Source organism: Periplaneta americana, chromosome 15 (genome assembly GCF_040183065.1).
Source record: "Periplaneta americana isolate PAMFEO1 chromosome 15, P.americana_PAMFEO1_priV1, whole genome shotgun sequence".
Lineage (NCBI taxonomy): Eukaryota > Metazoa > Arthropoda > Insecta > Blattodea > Blattidae > Periplaneta > Periplaneta americana.
Window position 1 is genome coordinate 54564269 of NC_091131.1, and position 18163 is coordinate 54582431.

The 18163-nt window shown below is 35.3% G+C and overlaps 1 protein-coding gene across 3 annotated transcripts in view; it reads right to left on the minus strand.

Annotated features, from left to right (window-relative positions):
- The window catches only part of LOC138714960 (peroxidase-like), a 54900-nt gene that overhangs the window by 31038 nt on the left and 5699 nt on the right, over window positions 1-18163 (minus strand). Inside the window, exons 1-2 of one of the 3 annotated variants that reach the window (XM_069847277.1) lie at window positions 12061-12242; window positions 1797-1830 (exon numbers count right to left, since the gene is read on the minus strand). Coding sequence is in view for 1 of the 3 variants with exons in the window: in XM_069847275.1 (XP_069703376.1) it covers window positions 1797-1830; window positions 3850-3852 (37 nt within the window). In the remaining 2 variants the exon portion in view is untranslated. Of the gene's footprint in view, window positions 1-1796; window positions 1831-3849; window positions 3870-12060; window positions 12243-18163 lie in introns of those variants that run through there. The other 2 variants (XM_069847275.1, XM_069847276.1) reach the window with 2 other exon arrangements.

An 18163-nucleotide genomic window follows, 5' to 3' on the forward strand; every position in this document is an offset into this window, starting at 1 on the left:
TATATATATATATATATATATATATATAACCCATTTTTTCCCTATCAGATAACATTGCTATTTCTCAATGGGTCAAAGCTATGACGTCAATGAATCGCCATCGCACGGAAAATTGTGATATCGTTGAATCGAGCACTTTTTCTGTTTCTTACAGCAATTCTATTGGACAACTTTGACCTCGCAATCTGTAACAGTTCATTTCTGTTACCGTCCTTCTTCAAATAAAAGGGAACAAGGTCTTTCGACATATCAACAGAGCGACAGAACTCTAGCCTGTCGCATATTATGTGGAAGATCTTAAAATTTATATCTAGACGTAGTTCACTAAAAAGATCTGGTATTAGATTTCTTCCAGATATGTGAGATGTGAACAAAGTTCCTGTGGAGAATTTTTTCCCCCCAATACTTTCTTTTCATCCGTCATTCTCATTTCACCACTGTTGCCTTAGTTTAGGACTTAGGTCATCTCTCTGACCCTGAATGGCATTTGTAGTTTAAATAGATCGTTAAATGAAACAAAACATACAGTTTAAGCGCATGTCACCCTAGATGGTCCAGTGTATCGCCTGAGGTCCGAGGTTCGCAGGACTAAACTCACAGTCAACCAAGGGTAATATAATAAACATTCTCAGCATGACTTTCTCCCTGAGGAAAGTAAAACCGAAGTAATAGATTACGACACACAGAACAACTTTTGTCTCTGAATGAAAATACGTATAAAAGAACACTGGAATGTTTCTCATGGAGGCTTGATGCACCTATGGTTCCCTTATAGAAATTTATAATCACCTGAATTTATATTTATATTTTAAAGAGTTGTATAATTATTGTCGTGTTTATTAGATAAGAATTATTGCGTTATACTGAAATTTACAATTAAGAAGAACTTTCTCAAATAATGATAATTTAGTGGTAAGTTACGTAAATCATATAGGCTACAGCGAAACCTATGTTATAGTGATAATTTAATGGTAAGTTACGTAAACCATATACAGCGAAAGCTATGTTATAAGTTTCGAAAATTAAATCATAATATCCAAAGTGCACATGAGAATGACAAAGACGACTTTCTAATTAAAATAACGAATGCAAATTAAATTTAAATAATACAAATTAAAATATGTCTCATATTATGCTGCAGCCGACTTTTTAAACTCAGGCTTCGGCAACAACTCCACGGATTCCCGTGTTTAATTTTGTTACTTACACTGTTCCTAGTACGGATCACATGGAATTTATCTCTTGAGAAAAATTGAAAGATGCACCAATATCCTTTTCATAATGCACTTGTGATAATATGAAGATGGCATACACAACTACACCGAGAAAGCCTATCCAAACATACTGTCTTCGTCCAAGTCAAGTTCTGTTTGGTATTACAGACACTGTAACTTGGATGTCCGTTGTGAAAAGTGTCAAACGCTACCGATAAGGAAGTTTTATAACTCAATAATTAATCAATTTACCTAAGGCTGTCTGTTTCAAGGGACAGAGGAACTCACCAAGGTTTTACGATAGCAACACCGTAATTCAGTTCCTCGTGATTTCTAATAAATGTTCAATTTGTATTAGCGACACTGTTATTTCTTCACTGTTGCTGAATTTCCGACTTCATGAAGTCTGCCTAGCCACCAGAGGTGCACTTGTGGAGATTTATAGATCACCATACAAACTTTTGCAGCAAATGGAATTTGGATAAATTTGTTGGTTGTTGAATTATAAAAGTTTCTTATCTGTAGCGTTCGTCTCGGACACTTTCTATGTAAATGAAAACGGAGCGATGCAATTGGGCTTACCTTTCCTGCGTACCGGTACTGATTGACTCGGAGCCTGAAACAAAAGAAATCACGGTCAGATTGTCAAGAAACTGACGTACATTTTGTTTCAAATACAAGGACAACAATAAATATTAACAATCCGATTGTTACGATTATTGGTATAATTCGTTTCTTGTAAGCATATGTAGTGCTTAACTCATTCCAGGAGCCTGATTATTGTTAGAATTGGAAAAAAAGTCACCCTAGCTTTAACGTGATATGTGGTTCTAGTAAATAAAATACCTACGAAATTGAAACTTGCACGCAAAGATGTTTACAAACCTTACACTATTGTTTTTGTCCATATTTTTATTTACAGAGTTACAAGTTTACTAGTCTAAAGTTATTGTAGAAATGTCTTAACCTGTCTTTTGATGTGATTGAACTAGACAATATTACCGGTATGTATTTACCTAGTCATTTTTGTTATTCTAAATTCAGTTAAAAGATTCACATGACTTATTTGTGAATAAATTTAAGTTCTATGATATTTTGGGCTTTCACGGCGATTGTGTCCTGAAGAAGAGTTACAAATTAGGGGTATTTCACTGTGTAGGCCGACATCTCCAATGTTTCTATCGTCCCACTCAAACGGTTAACGTTGGCAAACCTACGTTTATACCGCTCATGGCCTGTTTGTTATTTTACTGGTGTGTTTCTTATTCGCCAAGCCAATTGTTATTATACTTATTATACAAAGTATTTTGGATCAGTGAAGGAAGAGGTCGAGGTTAGCAGTCAGATCTTATCTTCACCTTAGAAGTGTATCGCATATCGGAGGACTTGTAATAAACAAAACAATCAGCCAGTGTTGCAAGCAAGATCTGCGAGTGTTTGTTTGCTGTACAACAAATATTAATAACTCTTACACTTGCCAACGTTAAGACTTCAAGAATCACATCCTCTGGAGTAGTCATGCATAACGGGCCCAACAAAGTAAATGGCCTTTCAGGTCTTACCATATTACCTTGAAGATAGAAAATCTGTGTATATAAGACGTAGTCTACAGTAGTTTCGAAACATTGCAGGTTCTAACATGCGATGGAAGACTTCTTTCCAACAACTACATTTATTTACTAAGAAAGTGTTTGACAAAATAATATCATTTGGAATAATACTTATAACTTACAAGAAAATTAACACAAAACAGAATACACATTAAGTATGTGCGCCTATTTGGTGTACGCAGTTGAAACAGATTTCACATCAGCAAAATTAAACCAACAGTTGGGATGAAAATATTAACAAAACAAATTAAAGATAGGACAAGAAAGGACCTTGTAAGGAGGCGTCAAAGTATCAGAGACTAGTGTTACATGTAACCAATACGTGACTATTAATTTGGTTCGTGTCCACTGAACTGTAATATATTAGGTATTTCGTTTACATATTTATATGTGTTTCTTAAAAAACCTCCATAAAAACTCCCAATATTCCAAAATTTCTATACAAGATATGATATCTTAAGCTAACAAGACTAGAGCTATTTAGATGTAACGGAATAATATAGGCCTATATTTCCTCAAGTAGCCACGAACATATGATTCTGCGCGAATTGAAAATGATTTTTTTTTAATTTGGCGGCCGTTATTTTCAGTAAACGCTGTAAATACTGAAAAACTTCTAAACAGAGTAACAAAAGGGGAGATAAGCATATGATTGATACATAACGCTGTTTGAATAAACCAGTGTTATTACTTGGAAAATACCCACTTCAAGTTGCTAAACAAAATCACACATCTTGAATTCAGCAGTTGACACCACTTTTATTTCTGAAATCTCCTTTATAATTTTCTTTTACTAGTATTTTATCTAACGGATATCTTGAAGTAACTACCTCCACACTCTACTATAACTTTAAACACACACACACACATTTGTCACTGTTTTGATAATTATCCCATTAATTTGTTTTATATTCGTCATTATAATAATAACAAAAATAATAATCGCACAAGTTATCTGCACTCCACCAATTACATGTATGTACGCATGTGTAATAATAAAACGCACAGTCCTTGTAGATATTTACCATGACACTGGAACATGCTACACACTTGGCTTCTGGAAATATACTGGCATCTGTTTGTTCTCAGCTTCAACTAGACACAAGAGCCTTGTTTTTCGTTTTGTCTCGAGATAAGCCGATAAAAGCTGTTGCTGCAGAGATGGTCGTCTTGTAATTTGCATGCGGCAAATGATTATTTTAAATTATTCCTTGCGGCAGCTGGTACGTAGGCCTATATATTATGACGATTTAGTAATGTGAGACGCTAGTTGATAAGTGGATTTCATAATTCGAGATCTAACAGGGTGGCAGATTAGTTCTGAGGACGGATTAGTCAAGTTCTTCCCTTAGTCTTTCCAGGTAAATACCAGTATTTCGTGCCCGTTACATAAGTATACATATTTCTTTCCTAATCATTATCATCTCATTCTTCCGATGCTGGATATATTTTGTTTAAATAATAATAATAATAATAATAATAATAATAATAATAATAATAATAATAATACTTTTTAAAAGTCGTTTTATAAAAATAAAAATACGGCTATTTTGCATTAAATAAATACGTAATTAAATTCTTTCCTTTTTAAATTTATGTCAAATTTCACATTAGTGTGTTCTATATCTACTATACATTTTAGGTCAGGGGGCCGCACTAAAGTAATGTGAGGAAAAGAAGGGGTTTCGTCATTTACAAAGTTGAGAAACACTGCCCTAAACTATACAACAGTTTTAAGGAGCTCGACCTGCCACGGAACTCCTAATTAATTAGAGTTGCAGAAAGAGCGATTTTTTTCCATCTCCAGAACTGTGAGCCACGTTTTGAGGATGATTAATGCACAACTTTGCTTCCATTTGAGCAATTGCTTCAAGGAAGTGTAATTAAAATATTAAATTACGTACTGGAATTGTAAATTTTGGAAACACTAATACAATATTAATTAATTATTACATTAATAATATTGTATATAATAACATAAAAACAATAATAATAGACCACCTCTGTGGTGTAGGGGTCAGCATGCTGATCTCTTACGCAGAGGGCCCGGGTTCGATTCCCGGTCGGGTTGAATTTCCTGGTTGAGGTTTTTCAGGGTTTTTCCTCAACCGTAAGACAAATGTCAGGAAATTCGGGCCACAACATCCCTGAAAATCACCGGCCTCATTCATCACCGAAATCATATTCATAAGAAATCAGTAATATATATATATACAGTCGCCATCTAGTTCACAACAATAGAACCAGTCTCAACAATAGTACACAGGCCTTCGGATTTCAACCAAAGATTAACTCGCGTTATGACCAAGATGTTAAAGCGAGTATAAATAACAGCGAGGGAAAAAAATAATAATAATTACTGCTGCTACTATCACTATATTAACTGGGTCATTAATTTGTGTATTCCATCGCAATCAATTGTCTCTCTTGTAATATTATAATACGCGCGAGATAGGGGTATCTTGACATACAAAAATAAAATAAATAAATAAATCTATACTTGTGAGACCAACTGGGCCCCATAAGGTCAATATCTGAGGGAGTTTGAAGCTTTGGAAATTTCCGCGAGTTCCTACAGTATCTCCATGCAAATTTCTAGATATTATCTTAAATTAGATCACAACTCTTCGATAGTGGGTGCAGTCCTGGAGAACAGCTCATACTATAGTAGTGGATTCAATAGATATAATAGGTTTCCCCACTTGCCTTTCCCTATCTTCCCTTATGATGGAGTCGGTAGGTCCTACTTCCGAAACATACATATCTCTACATCTAGGACACGGTGTGCAAATACTCTACAACTTCTCACCACAGTTATCATTGTGATAGTCCTAAATTATTATTATTATTATTATTATTATTATTATTATTATTATTATTATTATTATAAAATGTCAATAATGCAACACGGAATAGAATGAATAGCCAACACACAAAAAATTAACAAACTTATTTTGGGCTCTGATCGTCCTAGTAACTCATTCCAACTTTATATTCTTCTTTTAATATATTTTAATGAAGATATAGCCGCACTCAGAAAATCCAATATTGTTAATTAACTTACGGAATGATAACATGAAGGTAGAAATCAAGACGTGGAGCGATTTTTTTCCCTTCTGGCAGATCAATACAGGATCAGTAGTTTAAGTCGAGAAGTTGGTGATTCCTACTACTAATAAACGCATCCGCCACTTTAAAGGATACTAGATACTAGAAGCCACCCTGCTCACTGTTTTATACACCGTGTCGGGCATAGAGCCTTGTATAATCGCTGTGATGTGCGCGACGTCGTCTTCAGAGAGAAACTGTGAGGCAGGCACGCCTCTGAGGTGTGGATGCAAACAAATAGAAGGTCGAGGTACAAAATTCGAGAGTCTCTATGACCTGCCATCTCCGTCCAAGGTAACTGTTCCGCACTGCACCTGGCGCATATGCAGCCAGTGTTACTTTGTCATTTCCTCTATTAATATATTTTTTCAGTTTTTCAACTTCATCTAGGAGAAAGAGAACTGGCCACCTTACTCCATTATCTCCTGACTCAGTTGCCTCATAAGTGGTATCTTGTTGGTACTCATATCACTGATTTGTTTATTGATTTTAATGTTTTGAAAATTAAACCAATTTATTATATTGCCTTATTAAACTTCATACATAAAAATCGTAATAAATTCGAATTGTATCATCTATAGACTACTAATAATAAATCTAGCCAACATTTTTCTGGTAATTTTCGATTTTCTAAAAATAATTGGTGTTAACATGTATAATTAACCATCCTGAAACCAAAAATCGCTTTTTTGAAATTTTTGTTTGTATGTCTGTCTGTCTGGATATTTGTTACCTTTTCATGCGATAATGGCTTAACCGATTTATATGAAAATTGAAATATAAATTAAGTTCGTTGTAACTTAGATTTTAAGCTATATGGCATTCAAAATACTATATTTAAAAGGGAAGTCATAAGGAGGCTTGAATTAAATAAATCGAAATATCTCCCTTATTATTAATTTTTGTGAAAAATGTTGCATAACAAAAGTTTCTTTAAAATTATTTCTGATACGTTTCATTCCAAGCAAAATTTTGATGGGATCAAATTGCACCAAAAACGGATGTTCTCTGAACCAAATGATCATATTTTAATTATTTGCATGTAATAACAATTAAGAAATATGTTAAAGGAATTATCATTGCACTAAATGGGTGGTCTCTGGACCAAAATGACCGCATTTTAATTATTTAAATACAATTTAAATTAAGTAACATATTAAACGATTTATCCTTCTATCAAACACGAATGTTCCCTGAACCAGATGTCCTATTTTAATTATGTAATTACTTTATATTTATTTCTAACAAGTGCAGCGGAGCGCACGGGTACAGCTAATCATAAATATGGAACTGAAAGATCCGATTTTATACGTCTAGAGGAATCAAAGTGTTTCACAAGCACAGCTCTTAGCCATGGTACCTACTTTGGTCCAAGGTTATATAATAAAATAATTGAAAAATACCCAAATTTGGAAAAATTGAGTATAAGAAATTTCAAAAATAGCGTTAGGAATTTAATTTTTAAAGAATATATATTGATTTGATATGTGTATGTATTTGTATGATTTAAATTGTTAAAATTGAAATTTTATTTTTAAAGTTAATTTATTCCTATATTTCTTTCTTGACCCACTTTGTGTCAAATGATTATCTTTGTTTGTGTTAAGTATGTGTTTAGATAACTCCCTGAGCACGAGTTTTTCCTCCTTCAGGGAAGAATTAAGACTGTATTTTTGTACATGTTATTTTATTAACAATAAGCAACTTGACAGGTTCACACCTGTCTTCGGACAGTTGACTATATGTGATTGTCTATTTGTGTATGTGGATTAATGGATTATAAGCAGAAGTTGAGGCGCATCATTAATACGGTCATGAGTTCTAGTCGCACGTAAGTCTATCCGTTGTTTGTGATGTTCTGGGTTGTCTTGGAGATTCGGCATCGTGCTTACTCTACGTCACGGAAATAGCACTATCTATTTGTTTGTGTAGTCATAAATGAAATAAATTCAAAATGTAAGTTTTGAGTAAACACTGCTGGAAAAGTACGAAACCTTCGACAGATTTTTATTTTCTCTCATACAGATATGATGTTTGTGACAATTCGCAGTGCGCACGCCGATAAAGAAACAGTGACGTCACTACTCAGCTGTAGTCTTATTCAATGAAAAGTACTCTGGGATTTTACTACAGATTAAATGCATGGGATGCAAATCAGCTGATATCCGCTTCCTAGAAATGTTACTTCCTTTGAAAGATTTTTTCGCATGTGTTCAAAACTGGGCAAAATAATCAGTGCAGACTTCCCTATGTGCTCACGAAGATTAGTTATTTCTGTAAAGTAACCTCTGTTAACTTTGTTCATGAAAATCTATATAGGTCTGATCGATATCAATTTTATGTATCTAGATGCATTAGCTTTAAAATAGTCATTCTCAGAAAGCGAAATAGGTATAGACATTACACTGCTGAGCTCTACATTAACTAACAAATAAATAATCTATCATATGGTGAAAGACTTCCTTTAAGACCAAATGCAGGATTCAGGGCAATTAACTACATATTTTCCTTCCACAGATTGGCTAATTTTAAAACACGCTGACAAATGTACTAAGATCGTGTTAGAGGTGAATAGCGAGGAGGAAGAGGAGAAGAGAGGCAGAGAAGAAATACATTGACAGAAGGATGAACGGAGGAAGACAAATAGAAGAAAGAATAAAATTAGAAGAAATATAGAAAAGAATGATGATGAAAAAAGTTAGAAAGGAGAGCAAAAATAATGAGATGATAATGTTGATCATGATGATGATGATGATGATGATAAAGGAGAAAGTCATAAAAATCTAAACACTGAACGAAATTCAGAATTAACATAAACGTTCCATTTCCTCATGGCCTTTTGATCACATATTTTCTAATAATCTCTCACGGATTTGAAAGTATTTTTAATCATGAGCCATTTGAAAACACTTTCGCAAAGGAAGTAACACCACTTGGACCCAGACTATTAAACGCATAATCACCACACGGAGCGCAGTGCAGCTCGACGTCAAGCCGTTAATTGCCTATTCATTTTCACACGAACCCAAAGACAAACACCACGTGGCTCGGACACGCATGTCACAGTCTGAGACTCATTCAATCCACTATACGAACAAAAAATCCTGATCTTACAAATAGTGCAAAAATACTTGCAATGAAAACATTTTATATCAAACAAGTTAATCACATGGTATAGGACTTCCGCCACTTACGAATGTTTAGTGTTTATTAAAAATCTAAAAAGCATGCTTCATGCTTGTAGGAAAACAGGTCTCACTAAATTTGCAAATGTATAATAATAATAATAATAATAATAATAATAATAATAATAATAATAATAATAATTTTGAGCATAGTTTTAAATCAGAATGTGCTGTTTTATCCCTCACTATCACCAAAATATAACCTAGTTATTAATTTTATGGATATTTGATCACACTGATTAAATTATCATTTTGGACATAATATTATAGGCCTACTCTTATGAGAGATAATCTTAGTTGAATTAGGTAACTAACGAATTATGTCACTATACTGATAATAATTTGCTTGCTTCCTCCTAGTCATAATAATAATAATAATAATAATAATAATAATAATAATAATTAAAATGTATATAACCTCTTATCTTTTACATACAGAACGTGATTCTAAGTCTGTCTGTCTTCTCACATTGTTTTCTAATCAAACTGAAGAAATTAGAAATCTTTTTCCACTTGTCGCTATAAGCATCTGTCTAGATTGTCCTGAACGTCTCCGTTATGGAAATTACTGAGAGGCTTGTTTCATTTTTTTCTGGTAGAAGAGAAATCCATCCCACACTTATGACTTTAATAAAGTTCCCGAAAGGATTACAATAATTTTCTTCGTTGTTTATTTTTATCTTTATTTCGACGTGATTGAACTTTTCCTAGTTTCAGATATTTTCCTCAAGACCTTGCGCTCAGAAATATTCGGTTATAAGTACAGAATAGTAATATGCGTTACAAGAGCGGTATGTTGATGTTTTCATGTTCGAGGAAAAGATTGAAAAAGCGAAACGTAGTTGAGCTTTTTTAATTTCCATCGTTTATTACATACCTGAAAGAGGAATTTCTAATTAGTTGCAATGAAATCTCCATCTTGGTTTCTGTTCAATGACGGCAACTTTTAAAAACTAAAATATCTATCTTCAACATTGTTGCTATAAAATGTTTTCTGTGTTTACTATATTCCAGCAGGCCGTGATATACGTCTGTCTTTTTTCCCCCCAGTCTATAAATGCGAACTTAAAACAAACGGTAAGGTTATGTAATGATTTATTTTGCATTTTAATATTTTAACAATATTATTTATATAACATATTGCAGTAATAACATCAGCATCTGGAATCTTGTTGATTTTTTCACGGCTTCCTTAATGTTACTTGTATCAGGAATGCAATAAGTTTCGTGGAGTAGTAGACTTTACTTAATTTTTGCAAATATTTAAAAACAATAATTAACATTGCAATTTAGGTGAAATTGCAGTGGTAAGTTTCCAATTTATAATTATTACTATGTTAAACGTCTCTAAAAATAATATATTAAAAGCCTAAAGCAGTAAAATGAATATGGCGCTTAAGCGGTAAGAAGAGGGAAATTGTTATGTGTGTTACGTTGGGAATACTGAATGTGGTATTTCACACTTACCGCTTATTGGTTTTGTGCGGAAAGCAGGCAAATACGCACGATCTCGCACAAAATAATTAACTTTCACATACATATATGCATGCATAAGCTTACATGTATGCATATATATATATATATATATATATATATATATATATATATAGGGTAAAAGTTGGTAATATTGTGAAACTAATAATATTATGATAGTTCTTTTTTAGAATTATTTACAATTTTACTGAGCGAGAGGAAGATCGGTTTTTTGCGTCAGCGTATTAAGGGAATGTTCATGGATAAGTTTCTGCACAAAACCGATCCTTCTCTCGCTCAGTAAAATTGTAATAAATTCTCAAAAAGTACTATCATAATATTATTAGTTCACAATATTACCAACCTTTACCCTACCTACGTAAGTGCGTACGTACGGGGTAAACAGAAACACAGCCACAAACGTCCACCTAAGTTAATATAGAACATCAATACTCTAGGCCAAATTGGAACATATGGCTTCCCCGCAATGTTAAATCTGCAAGTTCTAGCTGTTGCATAGACAGCAGCCGTCTAAGTAGAGATTTATCGAATATGTCTCCAAGAATTGACCCTTCGACTCTTTCTTTCCGTCCTTACATTTGAAGAGCACAGGCGAAACAGCGGGAATGTCAACTAAAGACAAAATAATGAAATAAATCTATTTATTATATTAAACACTGGGAAGGGAATTTTTAGCACATATATGCAACCCAGCAACGGCCGAAATCATAGAGAAATACAGTAGTGCAAATTGGATATCACATCCACGTGAATAATGAGGAATGTCATCATCATACAATGTACTTCAAAGAATTTATTAAACAGTTTCACGTTGTGTGATATGCTCAAACACACATACTATTAAACAACGAATGTACTTCTATTTATGTAGGCCTATTTCGTTATTGTAGACAATAGTCACGGACAAAGAAATAAAAGTGTAAAACAAGACATTCCCCATTTCCCGCGTACCTTTCATTTGTAAACCAACATTACACATTCTTAAAATAACAGGACAACCAGATAATGTTATCAGCATTGTGCGAAGTCGTCGCTCAAGACAACAAAGGGCAAAGACATTTCCATTTCAAATCGGAGAGATGATTTCCTTTACTCTACGGGGAACCAAGTCCAGGATACATTGGATTTGTATTTATAAACGCTATAGTTTGAACAGTAGAGTACTTCGTGGTTTATGATCTGTAAACATGCTTCTCGTGTCATCTATGTATATTGTCACCTCAAAACTTTTCAATAAAACAATAATTTTAGACCCACTAAAAAAAAACATAGACTACTGAGGTTGCTCTGCATGGAATTGCTGTCAAATCTCGTATAAGATTCGCAAAACTTTGTTTTAATTAAATTCTGATAATTTAATAACGTTGTAAAAATTGTATTTCGCAAGCAGAGCACACTACAACAATGAAATTATTCTCTTGTCACTTGTTTCTCGTTGTCAAGTCTTACCTTTACGTGTGATCTTCGACCGTCGGAGACAGCTTCCCCCAGTTCGCTGCAAACCCTGAAGCTGTTCCTGAGCTCCCACGACCGATGCACGGACGCGAGTGGGTTCGCTGGAGACGATCTTCCCGTTTTAATGTCCTGGAATCGTATGAGGAGCGGGGGGCGAGCTTTCCGCGGAAGAGCGTCTTCCTCTGTGAGTCAACCCGCGCGGTGACTTTATCCCTCAGCTGCACGCATTTGCTAGTTAGTCGCTTGCCCTGCTCCCTCACGTCGACACAACTGGAGCCGGAACCATAGCGAGCAGTGTATGGCGGGCAGCCTATAAGCTGTCACTGGAGACTATCATCACGACTGATTAAGTCTTCATCTCTTGCTCAAGTGGTAGCGTTTTTTGGCCACAAACCAAGCGAGCGTTTCTATTGCCGGTAGAAACTGGGGCAATGGGTCATTAGTAGGTGATGATTTGTTTATTGAACTGTCACGTCTCCAAGGAATTGAAATTGTTCTCTTCATGTTATTGTGTGCGTTCGCTATCTTCCGTCTCTTCTTCTTGTTCTTCTTATTCTCCTTTGTTCCTTTTGTTCTCCCCTCTTCCTCTTTATGTTATTATTTTCTCCTCGTGTTTTCATGTTCTTCCCTAAGTCTTCATCTGTTATTCTGCAATACTCTTTTGTCACTTCTTTCGCTCCTTCGTAATTCTGTGGCCCAAGCAAAATGTAATATATAATTTCTTGCAGTTTTTCAGGAGCGAGCGTTTAAAGTTAGAACCACCGTAAAATCAGAGGAATCATCTTTCGTATCAACGGGTTAAAGAGAAAAATTATATATACACATGTCACCTTTTGCCACACTAAAGATACCATCAGGATGCACAACATATCGCAAAATCTCATTTTCACCAAATATTGACATATCACCTCTTACCTTGGGACCATAGAATTTGCATCAATATCTCATTAGCCTATTTCCATACGATATTTCCATGCTTATATTCTCCAATCCTTCCCTGTGATGTCATAATTTCGGATTGCATTGCTTAACAATGTTTTGTATAGTTTTCATTTCGGCAACATTCAGTATTTGTCTAATTTTTAATTCACTTTTGAAACTTCTAATTTACGCAGTATCAGTATATAATAGTAATAATAATAATAATAATAATAATAATAATAAAATATTATTATAATTAAAATGTTGTTATTATTATTATTATTATCATCATTATTGTGTCCACTACTTTGGAGTAGTGGTCAGCGTATCTGACTGTGAAACTAGCTGGTCCGGGATCGAATTCTGGTTGGGACAAGTTACCTGGTTGAGATTCTTTCTGGGGTTTTCCCTCATGCCATTAAAGAGCAAATGTTGGATAACTTTCGGCGCCGGACCCTGAGTTCACTTCACCATCATCACCTTCATCTTCATCCATTCTGCCTACTTCTATACTCATAATGTATCATCCTATAATACGGGGCTTAGAGAATCCGACCTAATGGGTGCCTCAACCTCAGAACAGAATTCTTCATCATAATCGCCAAAAAGTAGGCAGAGGCGCAAATGGCTACATGCCAATATCCGCGGCGTTAGTAAATAGTAATAATAATAATAATAATAATAATAATAATAATAATAATAATAATAATAACCTCTTGGCTTCCATTCCAGATGAAGAATGCTAAGAATTTTTATTGCTCTCTGATCAATTTAAAACCGCGAACGTTATATCATCTAAAACCAAGAGTAGTAATCAAAGGTAGTAACATCTGACCACAGAAGACGACCTTTTGCTCACTGGAGAGGACGGAAAAAAAGAGTGGAAGAAATATGTTGTTCCCTATTTAGTAATTCACCTTCGCCTTCCAGAAAGAGAAGCATCACGCGTAGACCTTGTACAGTGTACACGCCTGTCGTTCTGTGTACGCATCGCATACTGATCATGCAGATTCTCATTCAACTTGCAAATTCATTACTTCACCTTTGAGGCTCCCATTCTCCCTGTAACTTGTTCTGATTACGGTTATAATTTCCCATTTTATGAAGCGCATACTAAGCATACTAATGCTACATAGATTTCTTTATTTACACCATTCCAATATCTCTGGTAGCTTAACATTTATCAGTCCAGATATAGCTGTTTATATCAGCATATCCCATGTTACTATTACCATATACAGGCCGAAAGCGATAGGCTTTCTATTTTTTACTACTTCGTAATATACATCTACGTGCATAATTTAAGAATTTCTTAATAGTTAAACTTTAAAAACTGTATATCTTTAAAAATAATATATATTTTGGATTCAAATTAGCAGCTTTTCTTATTAGATCATAAAACCAGAAAATTTTGTAAAAAGCACTTCCCAAATTTGTATCGTAATATACTATTACCACAGTCTAGTATATACAGTCACGAAGCTCAATACGTAGGGAATATGCATCCATTGATAATTGCTAGCCGCTACTATCGCCCCATTACAAACAATGCGAAATAGTACCGACACAGTCTATTGTTCCTAGTACCCTCAACAACTCAAGCTTCGTGACTATATATATATATATATATATATAGACTGTGCTATTACATAATTAATAATAATAATAATAATAATAATAATAATTTATTTTGAATACAACATCAATCATAGTCTTTTATATCTTACATAATTACAACGCAATTTGGGAGTATGAAGGTAAAAAAAAGGTATTTTGGGGATACACTAGGAAAAAAGATTGAATACTACTCCAAAGGATTTCACCAGTAAGCAAGCACTTCATATGAAATGCCACTGTGATCTTGTCCTATAAAATCTGAGGTCGCGGGAATTTCAAAGCCACGGGAAGATGTTCTTAGAATTGTATCAGGAAGACGATGTCACGCTCGGTATGAGACAGGAAGGCAGAGCCCACAAGCTGAAACGTTCCAGTCTAGATACTTGACCCGCATCACTTCCTCGAGGACTTGGGTTCTGCACAGGCCAGGGACACCACTATCTCAATAGAAGGAAATCATTACAGCAACGTTATGCTTGTCAAACGATACAGAAAACTTAGCCTCAGCCGTTTGGCTATCTGAATTTTACCACGTAGGAAGGAAAGTAACTCTGAGATCCATTGCGACAGCGAATGTAGCGTAGTTTTGTAGTTTTGTTCCATATCTGGCAGATTTGCCATTCGCTTTTCTGGAGCAGATTTTCTGCAAGTATTTTTTAAATTTTCGTGCATTATTCATTCCTTTCAACGATTTTATTGTAAGGCCTATAAGAATAAAAAATGGTAACATGTAAATGAGGACACAAACCGTAAATTCTCCCATATGTTTTATATAGCAATAAAATAAACTGTTTTCCTTCATTGTGTACGCTTTACAAAAATAAGGTGTGGGCAAATAGTTATATTCAGAATGAAGCCTACTAATCATGCTCTGCAATCTTTCTTCGACAGCATGAACTAATAGAGATGTGGGATACTGGCTTGTTTTCCTCGAGGCTTGGGGTTTGATATGCGAGCTTGCTTTATCAGCACATATTAATAATTATGAGATACGTCTATGTCGATAATAATAATAATGACATTTTTTTTCTTTTGGACGGAGGCTTATCGTTCTTACCACTCTTATTCTGTGAATGATTGAGTAGCTGAACAGAAGCGCTTTTGTACAAGTACAGCACGCTCCACGATGAACTGATCTTGGTCATTGTATGGATGATAATGATGATATGTGAATTAATGATGGCAAAATGAGTCCAAGTCCAGCTACCCAGCAATTCTGCTTCAATTGGTTGAGGGAAAACCCCGAAAAAACCCCCAACCAGTTAACTTCTCCCAACTAGCATGATAATGACATACTGATAAACAAGGAACTATTATTTTCTGTAAAAATTACTATGCACCGCACATTGTGATAGAGTAGATGCTGTATGTAGTCTATGTCTTCTCCCTTGTTGTAGAAGTGAAACGACAACAAATCACTTCTTCACTGTCAAGGAAAAGAGAACTTAATTGTAGCTGTTGGAATAGCTATTCCATATGAACATCCAAAACACAGAATAACCAACTTGAGTATAGATTAAACTCGCAATCAGCAGCGGAGAGTATGTTAAAACGATGGCCAACGAGATATTGCAAACAAAATTTCTTCTCGCGTGGGGAAACCGTGACGTAGATGGGAGGATAATATTAAAATGGATTTGAGGGAAGTGGGATAAAATGGTGGAGATTGTATTAATCTGGATCAGAATAGGGACAGATGACGGGCTTATGTGAGGGCGGCAGTGAACCTCCGAGTTCTCTAAAAGCCATAAGTAAGTCAGAAAAAAATATCACAGCTTCTTTACTCCAAACTCAACGACAGAATATTGTAACTTTCGTACTCGTGTAGCATGTAATAGACATGAAGAATGCAAAGCAGATCGCCTGATTTGGATACCACCCGCTTGACAAAGTTGTCGGAGAAGATGCCGAATTCTGAAGATAGCTGGAGTTATATGCATAAAAGTAGTGTTTACTGTACTCCTGCGGACCCGGATTCCATTCCCTTCTGAGAAGTGGGAATTATCTCCTTACCACAAGGACTAGGAGCCGTTGTAGCTTAGTTGGTAGAACAACGGATTACGGACTGGAAGGTCGCGGATTTACGTCCAGGTAGTGGCGGAATTTTATCCTCATCATAATAATATGGCTCCGAAGTGCACTCAACCTCCTTTAAAATTAAGCACCGAATGTGTTCGGGGAAGAAAGGTAGCCAGACCATGATTTTGACCATATCACCTACTCGTGCCGAGGTTAAAAAAATGTGTGAACTTCATCTCCATATTCCCATACGTCCATATTCCCCTTTTTACCATAGGAATTGGTCGTATGACCTTCTTTTGCATTGTCTGAAGTTATGTTGTTCCATTTTGACCACATTAAATTTTATAAGGAAACGAAAATGAATTAATATGAAATGCATTTGCGATTCTAGCGTCCTAATAAGAGGGTATGACACTGATTTAAACACACACTCATATAGCTTGGTTCCGGGACCGCAAGCCACTTGTTTCAGGCCGTAGTATATTCACTCTTATTCATTCATTCATAGTTCTCTGTCTAAGGGCAGGTATTTCATTGCAAACCCAGCATTCTCTAATCTATTCTATTTTCTGCCTTCCTCTTAGCCTCCGCATATGATCCATATATCTTAATGTCGTCTATCATCTGATATCTTCTTCTGCCCCGAACTCTTCTCCCGTTCACCATTATTTCCGGTGCATTCTTCAGGAGATAGTTTCTTCTCAACCAGTTACCCAACCAATTCCTTTGTCTCTTCCTGGTCAGTTTCAGCATCATTATTTCTTCACGCAATCTTTTCAACACAGCTTCATTTCTTTGTTCACTCTTGGTACATTTAAATTGAAAATTACGATGTGGTGGGTTACAATACTAGTGCGCATCAAAGCGCTGCGTTGTAAACAACTTAATAGGCTTTTGCCGTTGGTGAGATGTTATTGCTTGCTCTAAACCGGAATTAAAATGTACGACACAACTCGTATTGAACGATTGTAAAGTGACTTCGCTCTGGCAATGATTCATCCCCACTTGCTCAATCCAGAACAATAATGTTCCGCCCATGTTTACTAAAGTGGTTGGAATGGCGACCGCTGTCCTTGGTAGTTCAGTCGGTTTACGATGACAATGGATCCGGGTTCAAATTCCGGCGATGGCGCAGTCGTATTTATGGTGGACAAGCTAAGATTGCTGAGGGTTTTTCTCAGAGTTTCCCATTTCCCCCTATCATTTCACTGTTACTTCATTTCAATATTCATCATAATAACTTCAATAGTATCTACCAAAGTGGTTCAGCTGGATGACGTACTGTGACAGCCGCACATATGGCATCTGTCTGAGGAGGCGTGATATGCTCAGTGTTACCAACCTCATAAGACGCGAAAACCGTACGCGAGATAAAAATGGACCATGTTTTCCCTCGGAGGACCGTAGGATAGAATTTATTATGTAATCTCTTTATTTTTATACATACCTCAATTTTCACTGTCTTCACAGGTTATGTTGTCTACTTTTTAATTGTAAAATAAGGTACAAATAATAATAATAGTAATAATAATAATAA